The 15,530-nt window shown below is 45.4% G+C and overlaps 2 protein-coding genes and 1 long non-coding RNA gene across 3 annotated transcripts; 2 read left to right on the forward strand and 1 right to left on the reverse strand.

The window, feature by feature from the left end:
• Window positions 1-653: 653 nt before the first annotated feature.
• Window positions 654-1,373, forward strand: LOC124669537 (peamaclein-like). The gene is made up of 2 exons (XM_047206140.1): window positions 654-813; window positions 936-1,373. Exons 1-2 carry the CDS (start codon window positions 735-737, stop codon window positions 1,145-1,147), a joined length of 291 nt encoding a protein of 96 aa, XP_047062096.1. The 5' UTR covers window positions 654-734; the 3' UTR covers window positions 1,148-1,373.
• Window positions 1,374-5,852: 4,479 nt separating this feature from the next.
• Window positions 5,853-9,344, reverse strand: LOC124672750. Its single transcript, XM_047208924.1, has 5 exons — window positions 9,267-9,344; window positions 7,369-7,661; window positions 6,962-7,227; window positions 6,154-6,215; window positions 5,853-6,011 (listed from the first exon to the last, which is right to left on the reverse strand). Exons 1-5 carry the CDS (start codon window positions 9,342-9,344, stop codon window positions 5,853-5,855), a joined length of 858 nt encoding a protein of 285 aa, XP_047064880.1.
• Window positions 9,345-10,426: 1,082 nt separating this feature from the next.
• Window positions 10,427-14,545, forward strand: LOC124670530. The gene is made up of 3 exons (XR_006992549.1): window positions 10,427-10,814; window positions 11,592-11,755; window positions 14,468-14,545. It is a non-coding gene; the product is annotated as an uncharacterized LOC124670530 (long non-coding RNA).
• Window positions 14,546-15,530: the final 985 nt, after the last annotated feature.

Consider the following 15,530-nt stretch of genomic DNA (forward strand, 5'->3'; position numbering starts at 1 on the left):
AACCTAACGACCTATCGTCGTCCTTCTAGGATGAGGACGCCAACATCGGAGAAGGTGACAGCGATGGGGCGGAAAGCTACACCGGCAGCCTCAACTTGGGCGCCTTCAACTTTCGCGAGTAGATTTATGTTTAGTTCTGTTAAGTTTCATTCAAGTCATAGTAAAAATCCTAAATATTTGAATGAAATTTGTCCGTTTCATTTAAATTTTGTTTTTAGTTTTTTTGCAAACTTTATTTATGGGGCGCCCGGTATGGACAGCCTCTCCCAAAGTGGCCGCCGTTTCTGCCCGGCGCCCCCAAAGCGCTTGTCTGGCGCTGTTGCCGAGGAACGCCAGTGGAGATGCTCAAAGATTTCTTTAGTCCTTTAACCACCTATCATTCTCTAAAAAAAATTATCTATCAATGTCTAAAATAAAATCCAAAAGTACTCCAATTTGTAGCACGAGTTCAAGAAAAGGAAGATAGATGTGATGGCGTGTCGTAAGTAACAAATTCACCCGTCTTTCCTCCGAAGGACACAGGCGCATGCCTCCAAGTATGATTGGCATTCATGGCCGTCCACACTCTCCACACACAAAAAAAAGGGCTCGGAGGCAGCTGGCAGCCGCACTGAAACCGCAAGCCAGCTACTCTTTCCAAACACTCTGCCCACTTCACTCAATCGGTGTGCGCAGTGGTGTTGCATTTTCGCCTCAGCTAAGTGAGCTGTGCCAAGCATCAACAAGGGGATACGATGAAGCTTCTTCCTGTCACCGTAGCTCTCCTGGCCCTCTTCCTCGTTGCCTCGTACCAGGATCTCACCGTGGCTGCAGGTAACTTAAGCAGACCCATTACCCAGGCACTCATGCTCTGTTCTTTCACACTACAATCTTCTAGCTAGCTGATGAACAGCTCTTGTGTTTTCTTGCTCTGTCTTCGAGCGGATTTACTGCAGATGGTGCCGCGGCTGTTCCTGACAGCGTGTGCGACGGCAAGTGCAAGAAGCGGTGCTCGCAGAAGGTGGCCGGGCGGTGCATGGGCCTGTGCAAGATGTGCTGCGGCAGGTGCGCCGGCTGCGTGCCGTCGGGGCCGTTCGCCAGCAAGGACGAGTGCCCCTGCTACAGGGACATGAAATCCCCCAAGAGCGGCCGCCCAAAGTGCCCTTAGATCCACTAGGAACTGGATGGTGCTTCTCCCCAGCTAGTGATAGTGACGAGTGCCGTGAGTTGGAGGTAGGGATTAGCGAGCTTTGTTCTGAATAAGTAGTGTTAGATCCGGTCGAGGAGAAGTCCCTTCTCGCATCCTGTGTCCTGGAACTTCGCAATTCTTCTGTGTGTTGTTTGGTGCAGAGTCTGCTGACTATGGTACTCGAAATGTCATCGACATTGCTCTAGGTGGGCGATTGCTGAAGAAGATTCGATGGCTCAGCGACATACTTTCTGTTGGGGGGCTGCACCTCGCAGCCCCAACTTCTTCTTCCTCTGAACTCTCTCTTGTCTCTCTTGTATTTCTCACACAAGAACTCACAGCACACACACACACTAGCCAAGGAAGAAGAACACAAAGGTTTTGCCTGGACACTTCCTTGATTTCCACCGTGACTACATTTCTCTCTTTCTCATTCATCAATATGCAGATTACAGTGTCCTATATATACACTGACACACGCACGGCCGGGTGCCACACCGGCCACTAAGGGTGTGTTTGGTAGCCTGGGCCAAGGGAGAATAGCTATTTGTACTCATACAAGCTGACCCTAACTAAGCTAAGCTCAGATTTTTTCACATGTTTGGTAGGTCGTGTTGGTTGAGACATGCTGAGTGCATCACTTGTTTGGAGGGCTGCATGGGGTGAGATATGCTGAGGAGGTCTAAGATTTGCACAAAAACCCCTGAACATAAAAATAAAAAGCAATCAGATCCCTGCATACAAAATAAAAAGCAATCAGATTCCTGTTTACAAAATAAAAAGCAATCGGGTCCCTGTAAAAAACGCAATCGGGTCCCCGGCGAGGAAACTCCCGCGAGGATGCTCCGGCGAGCGAGCTCCGTGGCGCGCGCGAGGCCGTGGCCGGCCATCGCGGCGGCCGTCCGTGGCTGGCCGCCGCGGCGCCGTCCGTGGCCGGCGGCCGCGGCGCTGTCCGTGGCTGGCCGTCGCGGGGCTGTCCGTGGCTGGCCGTCGCGGCGCTGTCCGTGGCTAGCCGCCGCGGCACTGGTCGTGGCTGGCCGTCTCGGTGGAGCCTTGGCGAGGGAGCTCCGGTGGTTGGTCGCGTGTGCTCTGTGGCGAAGAAATTTCGGTCGCGTGTGCTCTGGCGAGGGAGCTCTGGTGGCGAAGGATCTCTGCTGACCGTGGCTGTCCCAGGCGAGGGAGCTCCGGCGTGAAGGTGCGGGTTGCGGGGCGGCCGTCCGCGTCGTCCGGCGTTGAGGCGGTGGCGTCCGGCGTCGAGGAGGCGGCGCAGAGGCCGGCGTGAAGAGCGGGGCGAGTTTGGAGCGAGAGCGGTTAGGGGGGGGGAATGAGCAAGTCTAGTCCTGACCCCTGTTGGATTTTGGCCCAGCAACGGGGCGCGGGGGTTTTTTTCGGGCGAGGTCAGCCCTGCCCAGGTGCGAAGCTCGATTTCAGCTTCTCTACCGGGCAGGGCTGAGAGGCCTTTTCCGGGTGAGTTGGGCAGTGCCCACATGGGAGAGCCGACCTACCAAACAGCCAAAATCTCAGAAATCTGTGTTGAGATGAGAATTGCTGGGTCGGCCAAACCTACCAAACACACCCTAACTCCACGATGCACGCACACGCACACCACTAACAGCTAGCCTAATCTTCTCCTGAAATCTCTCTAGACTCCAATTGACCCGGCCACACATGCACATGCAGCTAGCTAATAGATCGACTCGCTCATGCACCATGCTCACCCTACAGTCAGCATCTCACCATGTATGTCTCGCTGAAACTCCGTCGGCTTCGTACGCGTCGCACATAACACCTTGCCAGACTGCTACAAACTGCTACCGAGAACACACCTTCTATCTACATGCAAATGAACTAGACAAATGCAGATACATACCAAGATTAAAAGTTAACACTTTCTTGAGGAGTGCATAAATCTGCTGATTTCTCCAAATCTCGCAGGGCGCGTTTGGTAGTGGGTGCTCCAACAATTTTCGGTCCGTTTGGCTGCTTGGGTGCACTCGCGTTCATCTCTTCAAATCAACACAAACATAGTTCGAATCGAAATAAGTTGTACATGAAAAAGATGCGCGTCGATGAGGCGAATCAATTTCCATAATCGGTTTTGAGTTTTTTCGGTCGTAAATCATCAATTTTGTGTATGAAGTTGAGAGCGAATTTTGCTAAATTCGTCGCACACGCTCAACCGTTTGAAATTTACTTTAAGGAGTAGGTTCACCTCACCATTCCGCATGACTTTCATGTTGACAGGTTTTTGTTTCGGTGTACATACACGAATAGATAAATAACTCGCTAATATATTGGAATGTGTATGTATGTGTGAGTATAGTTTGGAGCACTCTTGCTCAACTTCTTGCTTGCCATGTTCATCGACAGCGATGTGATGATGGTGTGTGAGAAGTCAGCATGTATTTGGGCTTGCTCGTGGGTGCCGGCTACCTCACCACCTCTGTTCGCTTGAGGTGTGCGGGTGGTCGCTAGTTGTTCGTTTAATTCCTTCAAATTAAGCGTCGTCCGCTGTGCCCACCAACACCCGCCAACGTCATCACACAGTAGTAGACAGGAGCTCATCTTCCGCTAGATCTCCGTACCGCTCAGCTCCCCATAGGTTTTGCCGAATATCTCTGGCTTCCCAAAGACATTGCCGGCCGCCGGTTGCTCCCCATGGATCTAACCGGGACTCTTTTGCTTGAGGAGCGGCGGCTTGGCCGAGGAAGATGAGTGGAAGGAGGGGGCTCGGCGGCTTGGCCGGGGAAGGGGATCGGAGGGAGGGGCAACTGACGGATGGAGAACTCGCCGACTCCATGGAGCTTCGATGCAGAGGGGGTGAGCAGAGGGGGCGGACTTTCGCCGGCCATGACGCCCGTCGCCAATGCCTTGAAGCGGTGAAGCCTCGATGAATCGCTACAATCGAAGCGGCATGTCGGCGGTAGCGGACGCGCCGCCACTGCCCATCATTAATTTTCCTTTGACCGTGGGCCTTAACTTACGGGAATTAACTGGGCTGGGCTGGTGGCGCCGTGGACAGCCCGTGACCACTTACATGCCTAGTGAGAAGTGAGAAGTGATAATCCATGGTGCAGGTGGCTTGGTGATGTTCGTCTTTTTGGTCGGCGACGTGATGATGCGTGTGACCGGCGTGATCAACGGTGTCATGGTGGTATTCAGCTTCGTCGTCGACGACATGGCTATGCTTGTGACGAGCGTGAACGGTGGTGTCATGTGTCTTCGTGGTCGGCGACGTGGTGATGCTTGTGACCGGCGTGAACGATGGTGCCATGGTGGTCTTCATCTTTGTGGTCGGCAACGTGTTTATGCTTGTGACCGGCGTAACCGACGGTATCATGGTGCTCTTCGTCTTCGTTGTCGGTGACGTGGTGATGGTTTTGACTGGTGTGACCGGCGGTGCCATGGTGGTATCTTCCTTCGTGATCGCCCACGTGTCGAAGCTTGTGCACGGCGCTGTGAAGTTTTATGATAGGTGAGGAGATGAGAGGTAAAAATGGTGAGGCTAAAGCTGGACTCGTATGAAAGCAAATACACTGAGCCTTACAATTCTGCTGGCCCAAAAACTTTAACCCAAACTACCAAACAACAGCCTAAATTTATACCGTGACTCGTCTGGAATAAGATGGAATAAGATGGAACAAGATGAGGATTATAGAGAATTACCGCCGGCGCGCTCCTGGGCTGGTGCGCCGGCAATGCTTCGTAGGCCTGGCCGAGTTAGGGGGAGGTGTTGCCAGGAAATAGCGCCGGCGCGTCGTGCCAGCTGGTGCGCCGGCAGTGGGAAGGCATCGCCGGCGCGGCGATTTTCTGGTGCGCCGGCAACCAGTTCCACCGGCGCATGCCTATGGTGGTGCGCCGGCACCACTTGCCTCCACCTATAGGCTTTTCCCTAGTAATGGCTGTGCCTTCACTCCTCTAGAAGATCTGCAGTTCTCCACTAGATAGTGGGCCGTATGTTCTTAACCGGCTGCCATGTTTTTGTGCCGTGCCCTCGTGGGCTTCATTTAATATGGGTCGAGCAGTCTCGGTGCAAATCTGCGTCGTAAATTCAAACGGCAGCATTCTGGGTACCACTATAAAAAGGGAAGCTTTCCAAAGGTCACATGGGCAACCACGTGATGACGTGTGGCACGTTGGCCGGACTCGTCGATCGCATTCGGCCGCGTACATACGCGCCTCCGGATGGCACCCGCCGGGTATGGAGGCGGGTATGCCACCTCCATACCCGCCCCGCCCACCTCTCCCCGTCACCACCACCCGCCTCCATACCCGCCGGCGGGTCAAGAACTCCACCATACCCGACCCGTGACGGCAGCCCCGGCCCTATGTATTTTGGTGCCCTTGGGCGACGCAAAAAAAGGGCCCTTTCAAAACGATATGTAGTATAACTAGATATATATAAACTCTCAGTTTGTTCGCATATTACAGTGAAAAATTTATAAAATGGCAGCAAAATATAAAATGTATTTTGCACTAGTTTCATTACCTCAAATAAAGACCAAATTACCATGAGTACTTCAATGCTTCTCCAAAAAGCTTCTCCGCGCATTCCTCGATGCAAAATCATTGATAATTGTTTCAAGATCAATGTTTTCCAAGATATCCTTCTCAATACAACATGTAGCCAAGCCATTCAATCTATCTTGTAACATAGTTGACCTCAAACAATTTTTTAGTAGCTTCAGCTTAGAGAAACTTCTTTCAGCTCGAGGCTACGATCACAGTGTATAGTCAAGAGGATGCGATATGCAACCGACACATTTGGATAGCAATCAGCAGTTGTAACGAACTGAAGAATCTCAAGCGCCGACAAATCATCCGGCAATGTTACTTGGAGAACCTTTAACTCGAAACAAAATCATCAAGATCAACATCACACGCCTTATTATGAGTAAAAGTTTGTGCAAAAGTAGTGCAATTATTTTGCGATTACTATCATCCAAGGACTTCAGATTTTTTGAGTTGAATAAGAAACCAAACACCTTTGCAAATGCGTTCAACTGCTCAAACCGATCCTCCAGTGAAGCAATTGCAGCATCAACAACTACAAGAAAGTAATTAACTCCGAAGGATTCAATAGCCGATAGTTGTAGTTCTTCCTCATCATCATTGATTTCATCAAAATGCCTCTTCCTTTTACTTTGACGTTTTATACGAAATATTGGTTCTATGCCCATACCCGATGCAATGACTTTCGCACTCTCAATACTCTTATCGAACCCATTATCTCTCGAAGGTTTTGAAGAATGAAATTACCCCTTCAATGTGTTTGATAGTAGCATCAATGCACACAATTTTTTCCTGTAACTTTTTGCTCACCATGTTTACAACAAATAAAATATCATGCCAAATAACCATGCCAACTAATGTTTCAAATTTCTCAAGGGCACTGACCAAACCTTGAGCATCACTTACTCGCGGTCGGATCATCAGTAGAAACCTTCGCCAATTCCTTCAAAGCTGATATTATCTGCGGAGTTTGGCACTTTATAGGCTGCACACTTTTTATCCGACTCTCCCAACGAGTATTAGATAAAGGTTTGACAGTTAGTTGGGGAACATTATCAAGCAAAATCTTCCACCTCTTAGTAGAGCGTGCAAACAATACATATATACGCTGGATAATACCGAAGAATGAAATAGCTTGCTCGCAAGATTTTGCCATATCACAGAGAGTGAGATTCAAACTATGACATGCACATGGCATATATAATGCTTTCGGGTTAACTAAAAGCAAACGATTCTGGACACCTTGATTTTTTCCCTTCATGTTGGAACCATTATCATAACCTTGCCCTCTCACATTAGCAACATCCAAATCAAGAGAATCAAGTATATCCAGCAGTACATTAAAAAGCCCCAAACCTGATGTGTCATCAACCTTCAAGAACTCTAGGAAAAACTCTTCCACTCTCGGAATGTTACTTGATAGGTTGACACAACGCACAATGAGTGTCATTTGCTCTTCATGACTAACATCCGGGGTACAGTCCAAGATAACAGAGAAGTACTTTGCATCCTTGATGATCTTTAAGATAACCTTTTTCACGGCATCGGCGAGGAGGGAGATCAACTCATTCTGAATACGGTGGCCAAGATAATGATGATGAATTTCATTATTTTGAATGCGCCTAATATGTTCTTGCATCACAGGATCAAATTCAGCAATCATTTCAATAGTGCCTAGAAAATTGCCATTACTATCATGATACAACTTCTCAATTGATCCTCGAAATGCCAAATTACGTTTTGCAAGAAACTTGACTGCTGAAATTATTCTTTGCAATACCTGTCTCCAACGCTCCTTTTCCTTTGCAATCTCTCGTTGCATATCAGCATCAATCGTTTTATTTTTGCTCAATCTCGACCTTAGTTCATTCCATGTATTCATGTTTGTAAAATGCTCGACGCTTCTCTCATGTTCTTTGAGTCTCGGACTAAGACGCTTCCAATCACTCAAACCATCAAATGCTAGCAAAGAGTACTTGGTCTGATTTGATTTGAACAACTTGCAGCAAAAACAATAAACTTTGTCCACCTCTTTTGAGTAAACCAACCATTTTCGGTCAACAAACTCATTGTTAGCTAACTTTCTGAAGTAATAATCATAAGAAAAATGTCTACCATCGGCATTCTTACGGAATTGTAGATCCGGTTCTTTGAGAGGCTCCTTTTCAATCAATACTAGATTTATAGTGCGCCTTGGCGCACGATCCCGTGAAGCCCATGTCAATGTTTATTTTGTTTTAGGTTTTACAAAAGTAATTTCTATGAACTATAATACCTTATTGAAATTTGACGTGTCTTTAAAATAAAAGCCTATGTTGAGTTAAATAAATGCATTTTGCTTTGCTATATCAAATAAATAACCATATTGAACATAATTATCTTTTTACATAGAAGATTATATTAGGAAGCTTATTACAATTTTGTCTTCTATAACCAATTTCAACACAATCAATGAGTTGATTTGACCATATTAAATAGCAAGCACCAAAACATATAGATAACCTAAGAAATAATCAATCCAGCTGTACAATCACCCTACGACACTGTAAAGAATAAATATTAGATTTGTCGTTAATTGGTCAGAGTTAGAAGAAAACTTAACTTAAATTCCTAAGTCTTCCTTGGTGGAGGAACATTGTGCATGCATATCTACCAAAGGCAAGTCTACCAGAATATGTGTGCGTTTTTTCAAGCATTTACACGCCACGGTATGATGCAATAAAGAGCAAAACTAAGAAACGGGAGGAAGGAGATTATGAGGGCAGTGAGATGGAGCTGTGGCCGACAAAGAAAAGGGAACTGGTCAATGGAAAGTACTTTCGGTGGGGAGATGAGGAAATCTAGCTGGCATTCAACATACAATACAATATATGATGATACAATCATTTTTTAAATGTTAGTAATAATACAATGTGTTTATTCTATTGAGATATTTTTATAAAAATCGATTTGGTTCTTAAATGAAGGCATTGTATATGAATATCTCGTCAAAGTTAAAAGACCGGAGGAAACAACATCATAAAAGAATAATAATAATCCTCGGATCGAGCCTATGCAAACAAATCGTGGATTCACAAATAAGGGAGATGACTGTGCTATATAAATTATTGCTTAAATTAAATTGTGACCCACATGTGTGCTTACAGTTAATTGGAGTTTTGATCATGTTTCTTCTTACCATGAGTTCCATTATATTTAATAAATTCTGGTTGAATTTTTAATATGCACTTTGAAAGCGTCATATTCAACAAAAAAAACTTTCTAAAGGTGAATTTGTAAACACTTTCCAAATAAGAGCGCATCCTAGCATACACACCAGTTTAGGTGCACAGGTAGTATTGGATTTGTCTATGACACCTGTAAGGCTGTAAGAACACAACACACATGCACGCATCACTCTCTTCTAGTGATCCCCTTTCTCGCCTTTATCCCTGGAGCCGTAGCACCGCCGTCGTCGATTCCTCTTGATTCCGCCTACAATCGGCGCCGCTGTGCGCGCCTCCGCTCTACCCTCGTCTTGACCGAGTATTCCCCTCCTATGTGATGCATCCTCGCCCCCTTCCACGTCGTGGGGACAAAAACAAACCTGCGCAATCTTGGGCAAAGTTACTCCGGCGAGTCGCTGGTGGTACTGCGACACGATCCGGAAGATATTCGAATCCATAGGGCGGCTATGCGTCGGCCTTGCTCAGACTTGGAGTTTTTATCTGGGGAAACTTAGCCCATGGCAGAGCGCCGGTTGCCGATCATGGCATCAGGTTAGTGGCGCGACGGCGCTGCAGCATGGTATGTCTCTTCTTGTCGCCCGAACATCGCCTCTGGAGGAAAGCATCGAGTTCACCGTGCTCCCATGCAGGTTATTAGCTGCTCTTCTTTTACTTGGTTCGCTCTGAATTGAGTTTGGCTCTGTAGTGGAGCAGTACTCACTCTCCCGCGATGTCATGCTCACCCGCCACCAGATGCGCTCCTCCTAGCCCTTTGTTGCAAAGTTACCTCGGTCCGATCTGACCTTAATTTTTGCTTGCGCCTCTCATACATAATTTGTCTTAGCTAGCAAAGTTAGCCTCAATCCTGAGTAGAGTAATTTGTGAATGCGTCTGTTATGCTCCAGCAGGTTGCTAACCTTACGATTGATCCGACATATAGTTCTTCGTGGCTGAATATTCATTAGAAGCCTAGATATGTAGTAGTCTCTGCTCGTTGGATATTAATTCATTATTTCTGTGCTGCTTCTTCGTTCATTGTTTCTAATCTGTGGTACCATATAGCAGAGTGCCTGAGCCTATTACATTTATTTATTGTTGGTCTGTCTTCTGGGAAGCATAGTTCGCCATGCATTGCCTTTTTTTTCATTTCTTAAGTGTAACATGCACGAAGGTTGCATACCTATGTGTGATACATATATCTTTTTTGATGGCTAAGATGTTAGCATTCCTGTCTGTACAACAGGAGAGATCACTCTTGCAAAACATTATTAGACTGCCGATAGCCTTCTTAGTTTTATTTTAGTATTCTCGCTTTTATGATTGACATCTCGCAGAATTCAGAAAAAACACGGATAGATATGGACCATGAAAACAAAAGCCATGAGGCGCAGTGGCACATCACGCCCATGGCTGCATTTTTTTAATATTAATTTGAAAAGGCACGAAGTACTCATATTTAACAGTATGATCTAAATGTAAAAGATATTTGTGAAATAGGTTCACTAAATAGTTCATCTTGCCATTTTGTAGATATGGTTTACCCAGCACACCGAAGAGCTAGAGTATCAATCGATGCAGGCGACAACACTACAATGCTCTTTATGGCCTGCACCGCCGATTCGTCACCACCAGCATGTCCTTCTGCCTTTGCTCGTGTCTTCCGCGCACATAACCTAGCCCATGAGTCTGGTCCGCTAGCCGTTGCTTGGAGAAAGGGGTCACATATCGGTGGAGACACAAGGCACTTGCCTCACCATCGCCACTCGGTTGAAGGTGGATGCATACCCATTAGTGGAATTGATGCTCCAAAATTGGAGCTGGATGCGCCACCGTGCTATTCTTGAGGACGGTAACCGCAACCCTGTCCGTCATGTGGTTGCTCGACAAAGGCGACCACTGATCTCTCCAGGCACTATGCATGGCAACAGGTACACCCGTTGTTTTGATACCTCTAACAAAACCGAAAGGATTCTTTCTTCACTTGTACCTATCTCACTCGCTAATTTTGCATATCTGCCAAGTTTCATCTCTCTTCTGTGTGTGATTTGTTCACTCTCCTTGCCCTGTTGAGACCTCGAGAAAGAATCATTTCAACATGATCAGGCAACGAGCAGCACAGAAGAATCAATCTAAAGAATCACATGTATATATTTTAGCTCATTTTTTGATTATTCACATTTCTCATTATAAGCTGAACATGCCATTCATGCACGTTATCATATTGCAAAAATTAAACTCTTTAATCCAGATTCTGCGTGTGAATCATTTATTTGGAACTAAACAACCAAACTTCATGATAATATAACAGAGCACCGTTGGAAGCAAATGTGAGAAAACGTAAATACTGGTTTGCAAGTTCGAAGATAGTAACATAACACAAAAGAGTTGTCCATAAGTTGTTATGTAATAAATATCTATGCTTGCAAAGATGATTTCTTCTTATTATATTCAAGAAAGCTTAAACTATGACCGGAAATAAGTTCAGCTAAAGAAATTATTCAGAGAAATTGTTTCTTGATTAAATAGACCATCGAACTTACGGAGGAAGCTAAACATTATATTTGGTTATCTTTGATTCTGCAAAACTGTATGTACATCTTCATTCTGCAAAGCTTTATTTTAGCCTCTTTTTTCCAAAAAACAAATCTTATAATTTTGGTAAAACCAGTGTAGAATGCCAGCTAACTTACTTACTTGTGTTGTAGGCAGATGCTCTGTTGGGTGAATTACCGGAGCACTGGTGGGGCGGTGGCTGCAGGAGAAGCCCAACCAAAGAGGAAGAAAAGCAGCCCCACCGGTAGGTACCGCTAGAGAAGGAAAAAACCCGCCGGGCACGAGGAGGGCATGAGAGAAGCTCCACCTGGAAGTGGTAAGCCATGACGAAGTTCAAGTGTTACACCTTCTCATTCATTTACTCAGGACGTCGTGCAATTATTTGGGTCTTTAATAAGCACTCAAGTAGTAGATCATCATTCTTGATCTTAGCATCTTCTGTGTGAACGTCCATCGCCCAAACCAAGAAAAATGCATGCGCAAAATATATTATTAAAAAGTAAATCCCTAGTGATGGCATTCAACTTGTGCCAACCAGATAACAAAATAAGAGAAAACATACCACATTTTCAAGCCAATGTTTTATGCTTCTTGTGTTAGTATACCAATCACCCCCAGATTCCTTTGTAAGCATCTCTTGCAAGGACAATTTCCTATTTAATGCACATACAAATACTTGTATTTTCGGTTTTAAGATGGTACTACTTCATTACTCAGGTAGTGAGCAACATACCTGATCCTTTTGATTGAATGTTCACATATAATTTCCACTTCAGTTAGAAGTCAAACTCTGAAAATATGAAAATATGTAATACCAATTCTTCTAAGGATGAGAGAAACATGAATAGAAGCAAAAAAGCTCAACCTCTCCAGCCAAGTGGTAACCAATCTAAATGATTAAGCCATATGGGAACAATTACCATGTTCAAACCAATATATATATATATTGTGGAGGAAATATTATGTAACCGAGAAAATAAAAGAAAGATGAAACTTTAGACTGCTGGTACAATGTGGGGTCATATCCATGCCAGAAATATGGTAGCCTTCTTCACAAACTAAATGTTGTAACAGTGTTAACTCGATAACTTTTGTGTCCTGAATTTCCTTGATGGTTCAAAAAAAATAGCACAAATTACCTGATGATTTTCGTGAAGCTAATAGCCTAAGAGGTAGCAGCAGTGAGATCAACAACTGGTACCAAATGATAATTATTACCTGCATTTAATTGTAAATATTACTACCCATGCTTGTGAAAACCGGATAACTTGGCTGAAGACCATGCGATTCAGAGCAAGACAAAAGTAATACTAACTAAAATATACAATTGTGTCATGATGTGTCTTTTCGCAGGCATGTATTGCTCATCGGTATGCTTATGTGGCACCAATGCGAACATGCATGTATTGCTCGTCGGTATGTACTTATGTAGTATCAATGCAGAAACTAAAAGATACAAATCTTTTATAATGCCTATAGAGGAATGGCATAACTTAAAAATAAATATCAAGCAGTACACTATAACAGCCAAATGAACCAAATGGCCGTGTCTTATCACTTAATTTAATATGTGCATAGTGAGTTAGAGAAATGAGCTGCAAACAATCTGAAATACCAAGAATAAATCGATCTGGTGGACTCAAGCCTAAGAAGCTATTAAGCATGGAAAGCAAAATTATTTCTATAAAAACTCAGAACTCGTCCATGACCAAGTAGTCTATGTGTTTTGATAATTAGGACAAAAGATGGAGGCGTACTATCATTTCCATAAAACTAACAATTTAAATGAGATAGCAAGAACCCAAAAAATATCTATTTAAGTATTTCTCAAAATAAGATATGGATTTTATTACAAACACATCAAGTTGTCTTATAAATTCTTCAGAATATTTTCTACTTAATTATTTATAACTGGCCATTCTGATGAAATTTTCAAGACATGTATAAACACCAGGTGATACCTTCAATGCTAAAATTGTTTCTATTTCATCAAAATTCCAGGGTATAATTTTGTTTTTCCACATGCTAGGAATAATACCATTAGACATCATCATCCAATGTACACACACCTAATAAATTAATTATCTTCTACACACACTTAGAGTCAAACATACTGAAAATTTGATGGGGATGTGGCGAGACAAACAGGAAAGCCAAGCTCCCATACAAGAGGCCAGTTAGCTCACATTAAATCCTTTGTTAAAAAGTGTATATGTAGCATGTATAGGAAATTACGTAGATGAACTGAGCTTAGAACTAACTCATAGGAGTTGAAGCTATTGGATTGTGCACGGCAGAGCTGAGCCGCTGCTGACCACTGCAATACCATGTACACAACTTGCCTTGCTGTACCGGGGCAGTGATAACCATCAAGTAGGTTGCTGCCAAAAAGCATGTGCTCATAATCATACTCTAGATCCATCAGACCTGCCGCTTCCACTGCCACTAATTCATTTAAGTTGAGGAGCTTAGGCTGAGACACAAAATGGTACACATAGAAAAACCAAATTAAAGCAAGTAACTGGAATGTGATAGTGCAAATGCTTGTACCTCAAAACATGATGGGGCCCTTAGCTTTTCCGTGCTCTGAACCTCATATTCATTGCCTATTACCTGATTAGACCTAAGTAAAAAGAAAGTCAAGAATGGAAGTAAGAATTTCATGGGGCAGACATGAAATTCCAGATTAACTGGCTGAAAAGTGAAACCTGGCCTAAACATATATCAAATTAATAGATGAATAAATAGTAAATAAACCGACGAACATTAACGGAAAAAAGAAGGATGAGGCTGAAAACTTTGCCTTCCTGCATCCAACCTAACCAACTAATGAACATCTATTTTCTCACATTATGAAGGCGGGATAATTTTCTATTTCCTTAATATTGCTTACGCATTATAATTTACCTATCAGACTGCAATAGCTATGCGTATCTGTAAGCACAACATGATTACTCAGAATAGATTCATGAAAATAGTAGATCCAACTTAAAGGATCATGTTAGTCTAATCACGTCTGACCATACAGAGTTGCAGGGGATAGAGGCAGCCCCGTACAGTTGAAGGGGATAGAGGCAGCCCCGTGAAGGTGGGGACAGAGGCGGCGAACTGCTGGTTGCGCCTCCCAGCAAGGGCACGACGCACAGTGGCGACGGTGCAAGCAGCAGGATATACTGCTCTCCCATCAAGGTAAACACATGAGGCAAGTGCTGAGCAAACCTGCATCAATAATTTATCATTTCCTTCCTAATAAGTCTCCTCTTCCATCACCTAGAACAATTCTTGCAGTATGCAATTTTTTCTCTTCAGCCATTCCATCGAACTTGTGTGTGCAAGATCAAATGAAAATGAAGGCAAACTGAACTGAACTATTTTTGCATCCATTAGGTGGATTGAGCACAGGGGCTACCTTTGTATGGACGATGGAGTCCAACCGCGTGGCAGCTGGCCCAGATGCGGGAGGTAGCGAGAGGGCTGCGCTGCTCCCGCCGGCTCCCGACCGCACCTCCCGACGAGGGTACGATGCACAATAGCAGCGGCCCAGCTGCACCGCTCCGCCGACCTACGCTGCTCTGCCGGCCACCAGTTGTTCCTCATCAGGCGCGGTACGGGCGAGGACGACGGTGGCGCCGCGGTGGCGCTCGAGTCCCGCTGGTGTTTGACCGCCGCTGCCGTCGAAGATCCCACAACGGTCGAGACCTCCTTTTCCTCACAGGCAGCCGGCGGCGTTTGAGGAGGAGGCGCCGGGTGGCAGAGGAGAAGGGATGAGATCTGAGGGGATTGGAGAGAGGGGGCGTGGGGATTGGGGGAGAGAAGAGGACGAGGAGGACGGCTGCGGAGGGAGGAATAGCGGGGAGGGAAGGGGGCGCGCGGCGCGCGCTCCTCCCGGCAACGCCATGGCGCGCGGCGGTGGTGTGTGCGGGGCCGAAGGGGAGGCGGAGGTGCATCGAGGAGGAGGCGCAGCAGCCGCCGCCTCTCGCGAGGAAGAGGGAGAACGAAGGGGCGCGGGCGTGGGTGTGGCTGGGCGCTCGTTTTGTCTCCTCGCACGACCGGGCCGGGATGGGCTTTTAGTGACCCATGGATAAAAAGTG

Source organism: Lolium rigidum, chromosome 7 (assembly GCF_022539505.1).
Source record: "Lolium rigidum isolate FL_2022 chromosome 7, APGP_CSIRO_Lrig_0.1, whole genome shotgun sequence".
NCBI lineage: Eukaryota > Viridiplantae > Streptophyta > Magnoliopsida > Poales > Poaceae > Lolium > Lolium rigidum.